This window comes from Zootoca vivipara, chromosome 1 (assembly GCF_963506605.1).
Source record: "Zootoca vivipara chromosome 1, rZooViv1.1, whole genome shotgun sequence".
NCBI classification, from domain to species: Eukaryota; Metazoa; Chordata; class Lepidosauria; order Squamata; family Lacertidae; genus Zootoca; species Zootoca vivipara.
In genome coordinates this window covers 90,255,618-90,267,647 of record NC_083276.1, presented here as the reverse complement: position 1 = coordinate 90,267,647, position 12,030 = coordinate 90,255,618, and the positions used below count along the sequence as shown (strand labels likewise).

The following is a 12,030-nucleotide window of genomic DNA, read 5'->3' as shown; positions in this document are numbered from 1 at the left end:
GTGCCTTGGGGAGGTTACAGTTCATTTCCTGTTGTGTCCTAAGAGGCAAATTGAACTGTTACATGCAAATGTGTGCTGTGAAGGTAATTTTAATTTTTTAAAAAAAATCAAAACCGCAGAAGGGACAACTTTGAAAATTGGCCAGTGAATAAGAGGTTTAAGTATCTCCTGCTCCCTGCCGCTCCTTTCACACTGTAACCTCTGTTTGTTATACACATTTATGTGTAATATACAGTTTAGCCCTGAAGTGTTCATTCATTCAGTTGGCCTTATCTGTTTCCCCATAACTCCTGAGATGAAGCCTTCAGTCCAGTTGAAGGGGTGCCTCCAGATGTTGTTGGATTCCAGTTCTCATCAGAGCCATGATAACCTCCCAGCAGCCTGAAACAGCCTTTTCATTGGACTGAATACCTCTGAGGTATTTTGAGTTCATTAAGGTTTCAAAGATGCAGTTAAGTTAGGTGGTGCATTTGAGCGAACTTCCCCATCTGGATTTGTCCCTCAGGTTGTCTACTTGGATTTGTCTGGAGGGTCATGTTGGTTAGGGTGAGAGCTGTCCCCACTTGGAATTCTTCCTCTAGGTGTGGTGTGTCTTTTGCTCTCAGAGGAAAATCAATGAACTTCTGGTGTTGCTTATTAAGATATGACCAGAGATTTAAAGCCACTTATAATGCCTGGTTATTGCATATAACCATGTTCAGTTCTGTGGAGGGCTAAAGCCCAGTGTTTAAGAACTTCAAGAGTTGTAGCAAAGCCAAAATACCCTTTTGGCAGCAGAACGAAGCAGAAAGAAAACACTCTTGAGTGTTTCAGAAGCCGCTTCTCTCTGCAAGACCTATGCTAGAAGGCGAGGCGAAACCCGGTGCCTGGGAGAGTCATTGGATTGTGTTGCATCTTTTACAGTGTGACTCAAGTTGCTTCTCCTCAGGCATTTAAAAAAAAATACTGTTTCATAATATTCACACAGTCCATGGAATAAAAACTGTTTTAAAAATAGCGTAAGGAAGCACGCACGGAGCTGTATAAGTCAAGCAAATTATTACCTTGTCAAGATGAAGTCAAATGTATAATTATAAAAAAAGTTAATTTATAATTAACTTCACCCTTGTTTCGCATGATGTGGCCTGCCCTTTTCTTCAATTCGTCATTTTCTGGCTACAACACTACATTGACTCAGACGGAGAGAGAATCTTAAAAGGCCAATATTAACCAAATGGTTGATGGCTACAGATGACCACCACCTTGCATAGTTTCAGTTGCCGGGCAATAGGATTCTAAGTGCCTACCAAGCGGGTCATCTGAATCTGTCCTAAATCAGGGAGCAAAAAGTTGTTGCAGCCTGAAAACAGGGCCCAGGAATTTGACCCTAATTGGACTCCTGCTCTAGAAATGAGAAATAACACCGGTATTTTTATACTTCTGTCTCATTTGTTATGAGGATTTTTGCCTTAGTCTTGCTTCATAAATGCCATTCCCCTTTAATGTCTGGCAGCAGGAGAAGGGGTGGGAATATGGTCTGAAGATAGTTGTAGCCTTCTCCCAGCAGAGGTCACTCTGAGCCAAGGGCACAAGCAGACCAAAAGCTTTGTCCTTCTGCCAGAGCCTTTCGAGAAGCTGATTTTAATGCAGGGGTCCCCAATCTAAGGCCCGGGGACCGGATGCGACCCAATCGCCTTCTAAATCCGGCCCGCGGACGGTCCAGGAATCAGCATGTTTTACATGTGTAGAATGTGTCCTTTTATTTAAAATGAATCTCTGGGTTATTTATGGGGCCTGCCAGGTGTTTTTACATGAGCAGAATGTGTCCTTTTATTTAAAATGCATCTCTGGGTTATTTGTGGGGCATAGGAATTTGTTCATATTTTTTTAAAAAAGCATAGTCCGGCCCCCCACAAGCTCTGAGGGACAGTGGACCGGCCCCCTGCTTAAAACGTTTGCTGACCCCTGTTTTAGTGCAGTAATTTCACAGCTGTGACTCAGTTGCTGTGTGCGATCCAGGCATCATTCTGCGATCGCACAATTTTAAATCCCCCACAGCCGTTTCCTCTATTGGTATTGGTATTGACCTGCCTTTGAGAAAAACTAAATAAAAAATCACGAATCTTTAAAAAGCAATGGCTTTTTGAAGTGGCTGAGCTCTTGCCAATGCTTGATGCTATTCATTGTTGAGCAATGTGAGTGATGCAGTGAAAAAGCACATCGCTTCAATAGGAGTAAAAGTTTTTTAAAAGCTAAAATGTAGTGTTCCCCAAACGGTGTGCATATTATGAGGGAGGCGGAGTGTTATTTGACACTAGTGATGTTGCAGGCACTGTCTCAAAGCACTCGCAAAACTGCATTTCATACAGCACCCACCTGAAGCATGCAAATACCTCTCTAGTTTCTCGGGGGACTTATTTTGATTGTAATCCAGCCAGCACTCATCACCAGGAATGCTATGAAGTATAAAGAAAATGTAGAAAAATAAAGAAGCTGGGGGGGGGAGTTAAAGGGGAAAACTTAAGGAAGCAATCTGTCTCTCTTGCACACACACACACACACCAAATAAAGACAAGTGAGGATTGAGGAGGCTCAGGGGCCACAGAATACGAATGTCTGGATGGAGCATGGGATGAAGAACAGTGGGGAGCAGGAATTAAATTGAGTGTCCTGGAAAAGGACATGGGTGACTGGGTGGCGTAACGTGCTGCAAGATTTTGTTGCAGGTTTCACAGAGTGGCCTTATTTTTAATTTTTCAGTGCACTGTTCTATATTTATCACTGCATTTTTTCTTTAAAAAAACCAAACAGTTTTTAGCATATTATAACTTATAATCAATTTATTGGTCAGAGTTCGTTCTTGGGTTTTAAATATTTTTTTTAAGGTTAACCTTCTCTGTACAAAGGGAATGTTCCTTTTACAAATGCAAACATAGGAACACCTTCCCTGTCCCGGGCAAGTATGACTCAGCCTTCTGGGAATTCATTACCGAAAACGCTGCTTCCTGAAGTTGAATAACCTGTATTTCAGTGGGTTAAGGAAGGGTTAACTGGTACTAGAAAGAAGCAGACCGCTGCCCAGTCGTGGGCTAATAAACCCACAGCATGAGCCCAACCTTGCATGTAGGGAGATTCTTGGGTGCTGGGGCTACCAGTTCTTTCCTATGACCCATGGGCCAGACTGGTAATCTGCTGTCTGTGGAGAGCTTATGTAGTTCCTGAAGCCATATGTCACTTTTCCTATTTATTCTGTCAAGTTTTGGGGCATGCCAGTTTTCAAGGGAAGGGAGGAAAGAAGGGGAACCCCCTTCCAAGTTGCAGAAATCTTGTAACAATACTTGTTTTATCTATTTCATGATTTTCTTTTGCAGGCTATCTTGGAAATTATCTTTTTAAAATAATCATCATCATCGTGTTGGGACTAGGTTTCTCTGTGTCCCTGCATATTTTAATTGTTCTCATTTGAAAGTGTAGCTCTAACCTCTAATCCACTAGCTCCTAACCCTGGAGGAAGAAAGAATTTGTGAAGAAACCTTTCGATTCTCATGACTCCCTTCGTTGTTTCCATCTAGGGCTATGACAACACAGAAAGCAGTGTTCGCAAAGCCAGTGTATTTTGCCTCGTGGCAATCTATTCTGTTATTGGTGAAGAACTGAAGCCTCACCTTGCACAGCTCACTGGGAGTAAGGTACGTGCGGCCTCTTGATTTTGAAACACATGCAGTTCCTGTAACTTTAAGCGGAGTCAGTTGGCAAAATCAGGAGCAGTTGTTCCCAGGCATTTTGTTGGCTTCACAAGCATTCAGGGACAGCCCATTCACATATGTAGTTGGTTACTGGCCTTTCAAGAGTGTATTTCGGCTAGTTCAAGATGGAGGAACATCTGCCATACATGTTAGCCTGGAAAAGGGTCCCCTATAATATAATATGGCCTTGCTCAGCCACAGCAGCGTTTGGGATAAATCAACAAATAGTTGTGGCACACACAAAACGGCAAAGGGACAGAATGGCCCTGGCAAGTTGATATGTTCCTCTACTGCTTTCTGATGTCTGACTTGTGTTCATGCATTCTTTTTGTGCAGGGATAAGCTATTTTATTTTTATTAGTTTTCTCATAAAATAAATTTGCTATGCGTCATAAAAAACAAAAGAAAATCATTGACAATAGAGCCATACGACAGTAAAAAGAACTCCTCAGTCATCTTTCAATGAACTGCTATTCATTGAAGGAGAACTATTTGAAAATGATTCATAGATGGTACTCTGAATAGGTTGGCTAAGTTTTATAAGACAGAATCACATAATTGTTGGAAGTGTAAAGAACTGAAGGGAACATTCTTCCACTTGTGGTGGACATGTAAAAAAGGTAAAAGGGTATTGGGAAATGATTTATAATGAATTGGAAAGAAATGTTTAAAATTACTTTACCAAAAAAATCCAGAGTCCTTTTTGTTGGGGGTAACCCAAACTGAAATTCCCAGGTGTCAGAAAAGTTATTTATGTATGCAACAACAGCAGCCCGTGTTTTGTTAGGCCAAAATGGAAATTGAGCAAGGTCCCAACTAAAGAGGATTGGCAACTTAAATTGTTAAATTTGCAGATTTAACATATAGAATAAGAGCAAGAACAACATACTTTTAAAGAAGATAGGAAAACATTTATTGAATATATGGAAAATAACTGTATACAGCTGAAAACGCTGCCAGCATTAAGATAAATTCAACAGAGTAAACATTTTGATGGATGTAAAAGTGGAAAATTGATTTGAATGGTTATAGTAAAATGATGTATGATATGTAAAATGAACCATGGAAAGAGAAGGGGTAAGTCATTGGATATTTTAAAGTTTGTAAAATGTTTATCTGAAATTGTAAAACAGAAAAGTTAATGAAAATTACAACCATTGGGTGCCTACACTAAAGTCAGGGGTCCATGACTCACTTCCAGGCTGACACACATAGGACTGCACTGTGAAAGACCCATTCTGAACTGGATGCAAATTAATGAAGAGGAGTGGGTGTTACTGTGTCTCCTTTCTTTCAGATGAAGCTCCTCAACTTGTACATAAAGAGGGCCCAGACCACCAACAGCAACAGCAGCTCATCTTCAGATGTTTCCACGCACAGTTAATGGAGATCTTTGGACATGCCTGTAGACATAGAAGCCATCAGCTGTGCCTCTCAGAGACCCTCCCCTCATCAGCACGCTCCACCCGCTGATGGAGGCCATGCAGATATTTATTGCAATCAGTATTTTTAGTCCTTTTAAAAGCTTTCTATGGTAGGATATTATTGTTATTGAATGTAAAGGAAGCAAGGCCTGGGTTGCAGTCTTCTTCATTGAAAAAAAAGGCGATAGAACACACCATGGTTTAACACATTGCAGTTATCCACTGACATTTTGGGGGTCATACTTACAGTAGACTCTTTGAAATCAACGGGCTTAAGTTCATCATGTGAGTTGATTTCAGTGGATCTACCTTGAGTACGACTTCTTGGATTCAGACCTTGGTTTTTTTTTTATTAGGTTGTGTTTGTATCTATCAAACATTTGACTAGTTATTCCTGTTCCTCTAATTTCAGGAATGTGTCCTTGTTTCAGAGATGAGGTTAAAATTTAGAATGGCCTCACTTGGGTTTTTCAGGAGAAACCCCTACATTCTTTAAAAGAAAGGAAAGGAAAGGAAACTAGGCCCCTCAACCCACTTTTTAAAATTATTATGGGGGAGGGGGGAGACACCCACACAAACAAATTTTATAGTACCATCATCTGAGTGACATCGGTCATGAAAATTCCCTGGGAGATCTCAGCAAACTTGCAATGGTGCTGTTTATATAGGGCAGATGCACTTTCCCTACTATAACCCATTTAAGACCTGCCTCTGTGTAGATGTTTCAATCATCTGATTATTATTTTTAGCACATGCTGAGAAACATTTTTTTTAAGTGAAAAAAGAAAAGAAAGCAAAGCTATATGCTGTGATATAGTCTTGGTTACAGTATTCGCTGGGGATTGAATTCCTTCTGTAACAATTTAATCTAGTTTTATGAAATCTTAGAGTGAATGCACTGTAATATCTCTGAACTGGTTAAGTATCAACACTGTCAAAGGAACTGACAACCTATCTCTTAGAAAAGATATGTGAAATGTGCTACTACTGCTGCTTCAATCCTCAGTATGAAATTTGTACTTTCCAAAGCTCAATTGGCTTTTGTAGGAGCTGCAACTCAGATAACCAGGCCTTTCTTTCTTAATAAAACACTGCTTTCGTTTGTCAACCAATGCTCCTTAGTGTGACACTTTTTCTGTTGCCACCTCCCCACCCAACCTTTGAGTACTCCAGGAGTTTGTCACCCCCCCCCCCCAAACCACCACACAATCTGGTTTATTTATAATCTTGTTTTGTGTCTACTGTACATAGCAAATTGTTCCCCTTCTCTCTCAGCATTTCAGATATGACTCTGTTTCATTAGGGTAGTACTCAAAGGGCTAGGTAGTACTCAACCTGCACCAATCTGCTTTCTTAAAGCTATACAGTTGAGGGTGGGGTGGGTGTTTCTTCCAGGCACAAGACCCCTTTGGCTACCAATCCATACATGCTGGTGAAGACAAATCTGCATGATGTTGGCGCTTAGCTGCCAGATTACGGAGGGCTCCTACCTTTTCTCAGCACTGTCCAAATGTCTGCAGCTGCCTTTTTACTTGCTGCCTCCTTACGCAGGGCTTTAACTTTTCAGACCTTTTGAAAGAGGTTTCTTTTTCTTTGTATTCTTCCCCATCCTCTCATCCCCCCCCCCTCCCTCACCCCGCACCCATTTCCCTCCTCTTCCCAGACCTTCATATCTGAGAATCCGCACAGAACATCCCTGCCTGCTGTTGGGTTGGGTTCGATGGAGATGTACATGCTGCCAGTGGGGCGCCAGCGTCCCAGGGCATGAGCAAACAAATCAATGCAACCCCTTTCACACCATCTGAAGTACTGTTGGTCTCTTATATAGTCCTGCATCGATTGAGGCATGTGGCTTCCTTTTAAAAGGTACACTATGTGTGCTTGCCTGGATTACAGTACAACACAAGACCTTTTCTATCGCTTCCTAGTAGCTTCTCAATAACCTGTATAAGTAATGTAACTTGCAACGTTGTCATATAAATCTTCTTTCTACCACCCTCCCAGACCCTTTTATTTATCAAGTGTAGTAGTTCATATTAAAGGACAACAGAGAAATGTTTGTAGAATGCAGCCGGATTTTGCTAACAGTAATAATGTTTTAAATGGGAAGGATGGGCTTGTAAAGCCACTCAAAACAGTCAGCCATCAGAAAAGAGTTTGTTGGCACAGTGTTCACGCGCATGTATTTAATTTCTATTTTTGGGTTGGTTATTTTATTTCTTTTATTTCTCTTTTTTTGGGCGCTTTTGTCATGTTACATCCATATCTGTATTTATATCTTATTTGTTTCACTTTTGAGTGTATCATGGCAAATGTACAGATGTTTTTATGTTAACATTTACATGATAGAATTTGCTAAAAAATGAAATAAAACTTTTTGAGTTTGCCCTAGAATAAATGACAGTTAAATTTAAGTCCTTATGGGAGCCTCTTTGCACTACAATTTGGTCATGAAAGCAGGTGACCTCAAAGATGAACTGTCAGCACAGAAGCATGGTTTTTTTAAAACCCCAAATCACATTTATTTCCACACATGTGACACTGTCCAAGGGTACACCCATTATGGTAGCATCGTATCCCTGTGCAGACGTTCATAGTTGGGAGGGGGCAGAATCATGACTGTGGTACCAAGTTCTGCCCTCTCAGTGCTCTAAGATGCTTATCGAAGTTCTGAAACTCTGATACTGGTCCTTGATTGCTAGGCTAGAAGAGAAGGGTGTACAAGTATGTAGAAATTACCCTACTGTACAAAGGTAAAATCATTGTATTGCTCACTTTTGCCTCAGATAGATAGATAGATATAACTTTATTGTCATTGTACATAGTACATAGTACAACGACGAAATTGAATGCCGCCCCATGAAAACAACAACATAATTACAGCCACATATACACATACATACACACACATCACAACTCCCCAATATCATATTATTTAGTTACAGCATTTAGGATGGTTATAGCTCTTGGATAAAAACTGGTTTTTAATCTTGTTCTTGTTCTATATCTCTTGCCCGAAGGCAACAGTGCAAAAAGACTATATCCAGGGTGAGATGAGTCCTGCAAAACAGTATTTGCTTTTTTAAGGCATCAGGAACTGTATAGTTCTTCCAGAGATGGGAGGGGATGACCGATAATCTTTCGGGCTGTGGTTATGACCTTCTGGAGCACTTTCCTATCCATGACTGTGCAGCTGGAAAACCAAGCACAGATACAGTATGTAAGAATGCTCTCTATGCAGCTTCGGTAGAAGGACACCAGCAGTCTCTCACTCAGCTTGTTCTTTTTAAGCTCTGCCCATCTCCAGAATGTGGCCCACAGAAGGTTGCTCAGATGGGAATTCTGCCTTGAGCTAAAATTCTTTTCCTGACCTTGCGCGACATGCATAGTCTGCCATGTGATCTACATAATGTTAAAATGTCATGTGCAGATCACATGGTCATGCAAACGCCATTGGCATCTGTCTGTCTTGGGAGACAATGAAGGCAACCAAACAGTCGGAAAGTTACAGCACCTGCTGTGGCTTATAGAGACTGAGACCTGAGAGACATGTTTTGTTGAAGCTGGGACAGATGAAGGTGTCCGGTTGTGCTGCTGCAGATGCACCATGGCGTTTCTTTTCTCTGTGCGGTCATTCATCATCTGGTCACCACTGCAGATAAGCAACCTGACAGATAGCCTCCAGGCACTGCCATCATCTGCAAGGGATTACCACATGGCAGGGTTAATGTTGCCAGCCTTCATGTCACATTTGCAGACTTTTTTGTAATGCAGAGTTGGTCGGCCAATGGGCCTGGTGCCTGAAGCCAGCTCCCTGTAGAGCACATCCTTGGGGATCAAGCATACCCTCCAACATGAGTTTATGGCTGCAACCATAACCCTACTTACCTGGGAGTAAGCCCCACTGAATTCAGGACTTGCTTCAGAGCGGTCATGGAAAGCCCTGTGCAGTAAGTGTACTACACAGGCATAGGGCAGGGTCACCACACACACACCTGTGTAATTTTGCTCGTCACTTTTGACTCTGGCCTTTTCACATTCAAAGGGTTTTACTATCATTAATGCAGGTTCTAGGGCTTTAGCTTAGCCCAGATAGACATGAGCACAAGACTGGATTCTTATCCTAAGCATATTGAATTCACTGACTTAGCATAGCCAGAAGAACTGTTTCATGCACTGAGATATTCACTGGGTGTCAATATATGCTTTAAAAAAAACCCTGATATTTCATTTCCTATTTGATTGATGCAGTACTGACACTAAACATTCAGAGCTGTGTGCTTCCTCCTCCATCCCAGCAATATCTTATACTTTTTTTAAATTTGTGCTTAAGCTGTTAGGACTTGCTTGATGTCCTGGACTAGAACAACTAAAGCAACATTTGATGGTTGAAAGCAAAGACTCTTGAACACTTAACAACTGCAGAATTGTCCACATCTTAATCTATTCCTGCAAAAATTATCACAAGTCTGAGGCACTTGTAAGGGTAGCACATTTGTTGCTAGAGCCCACTTGATTTGTTTGAAGCATCTTGGAAAACTGGTAGGTAGCTTGTTTAGCTTATACAGTGGTACCTCTACTTGCGAATAACTCTACTTACGAATGGAGCTCTGTCCGCCATCTTGGTTTAGATAGGGTTTTTTCTACTTACGAATTTTTTAATAGGGTTGCTTCGACTTACGATTTTTTTCTCCCAATGCATTCCTATGGGATTCGATTTACAAATTTTTCCGCCTTACAAATGTGCGTTCGGAACACATTAAATTCGTAAGTAGAGGTACCACTGTACGTAAATCCAGCACTGCCAGCATGCTTGTCTCTTTCAAGGGGGCCAGGGCTGCCTCTTTGCACAACAAAGTATTAATAGCCTCTTGCACCAGTCCAGTGAATCCCCATCTGCTTGATGTAATAGTCAAGAGAGCAAGGGCTGAGCAACTTAGAAGTAGGCCACACTCCTCAAAGCATGTCTGCATTGTCAGACTGCAGTTCTTCCCACAGAACAGGGTCAGTTGGTGCTCTGGCACATCCTGAAACATGTATCATTCTTGTGGTCTAAGGCTAGCTTCTTTATATGCTCTCTTCTTTCTGTGGGGATGGGCTGTGTCTGTTTTTTTAAATGCTATGCCTTAGGGGGCTTCTCAGCCTGATCTGCCTGTAGATGTGCCAACAACAAATGACACAGTGGCAAAAGTGTCTTGATGGGATCTGCCCGTACTGGGTCAAATTGGTTTTTAGCCCTGAAGCACTGCAGAAAGCTCTGAAGTTGCCGGCATTGCAAATTCCATGTTAGGCAAAACATGGTAGAAATGCAAATTTTAAACGCACGTGCTTACTATATAGCCTTTACTATCCCCTTTATATTCAGTTCAGCCAAGTGGCTGTTCTAGACAAAACACAAGGAGGTATTAACTGCAATCCTGCTATCACATTTCTATGAAAGTAAACTGATTTTCACAAAACATACGAGAGGCACCAGTAGTAAGCATGTCCACATATTGAAAAATATACAGACACATACACAAATACACACACACACACACAGAGAGAGAGTGCGCAGAAACAATCTGTAACACTGGGTTCTAAAAGATGAATGACACAAGTTTCTGTAGGCAGCAGGATAGTTATTCTCACTCATTTATTTTTTTAAATAATTGCTTAGGGTTTTGTTTGTCATAAGCTTATCCTTAGTGCTGTTCTACTAGATTTTGCCAAATGGAAAGGTCATGGATATACTTCCCTTGTTGCTTTTGAGGTGTCAACTATAGAAGTATCCAATTAATCTTGTGATTTGTAGATTGGAGGCAACACACCTTGTGCCATGGAAAAAAACACAGCAACAATTAAAATTGAGATGGAATCTCAACAATCAACAGGAAACTGTCAAGCAACTGCAATCCAGCATAGTCCTGGCCAAGCCAACAGCACAATTTTTTTATTTAAGGAATAGATAAAGAAAAGCAAGAGGTAACTAAATAATGGGCAAACTAGAAATCATTCATGTTGTTAGTCCTTGCACTTTAAAAAATAAATAGCAGGCATGGGGGCTTTTTACCTTTTTGTTTCTGTCAAGGCTTTGATCAGTTTGAGGCTCTCTGCATTGCCACCAATAAGAGTTTCCTAAAACTCTAGTATGTGAGAGTGTGCTCCATATTCCCAGAATCCCCCCACAAAACAACCTGTACAATATGCAAGGAACCTGAAGTCTGTCCAATGTAGTAAACACTATCCAATTTGCTAACGTCTCTATCAACCATGTTTCCACACAAATGCAACTTTCTTGTGGTCTTTTCATGATGTTGTGCCATAGGTTCTTATCAGAAAAAGTGAGAAAGATAAGAGCAATGGAAGTTCTTAACCAACAGTGAGCTAGGTAAATTTAGACCTTGAACTCAAGGGTCTTACAGAGGTCCCAGAGGTCTTGTGCATTCAGTTATGGACCATTAATATTTATCTTCTACATACCAATATGAACACGCCACCACCATTCAAAGTTTTACAGTGGCTTCTATGTTCCTGATGTGTTAAAAACCAAAATACAAAAGGATTGATACTCCTGAGCATACACTGCTTTACATTTTAAAACTCGTGTAAACTCTAGCACCGTCATGACAACAGGAATAAAATGTAGTTTGCTTCTGCTGCGCCAATGCTAAAGGCATTTACTTAAGAGTAAGCACTATTCTGTTGTGTAAAAATAAATAAAGTGGGTGTCTGTAACCATTTTGTTTAATAAAAAGGAAGGAAGGAAGGCTGCAGTGGCTAGTACAAACTCTGGCAACCCTGGCACGTGTGTGCCATGGTACAGGTAGTTGGTGTCACAGTCACTTACGGACACACTGTTAAAACTGTGTTCATGGAAGACAATCTTACTCGGCTACAAG

General features: G+C 41.1%; 1 protein-coding gene across 3 annotated transcripts in view; it reads left to right on the top strand.

The window, feature by feature from the left end:
* The window catches only part of CLASP1 (cytoplasmic linker associated protein 1), a 169,945-nt gene extending 159,084 nt beyond the window's left edge, over positions 1-10,861 (top strand). The window contains exons 39-40 of one of the 3 annotated variants that reach the window (XM_060278738.1): positions 3,552-3,668; positions 5,023-10,861. In XM_060278738.1, the coding sequence (XP_060134721.1) occupies positions 3,552-3,668; positions 5,023-5,109 (204 nt within the window). In that variant the 3' untranslated portion in view covers positions 5,110-10,861. The remainder of the gene's footprint in view (positions 1-3,551; positions 3,669-5,022) is intronic. The other 2 variants (XM_035128785.2, XM_035128806.2) reach the window with 2 other exon arrangements.
* The last annotated feature ends 1,169 nt before the right edge of the window (positions 10,862-12,030 follow it).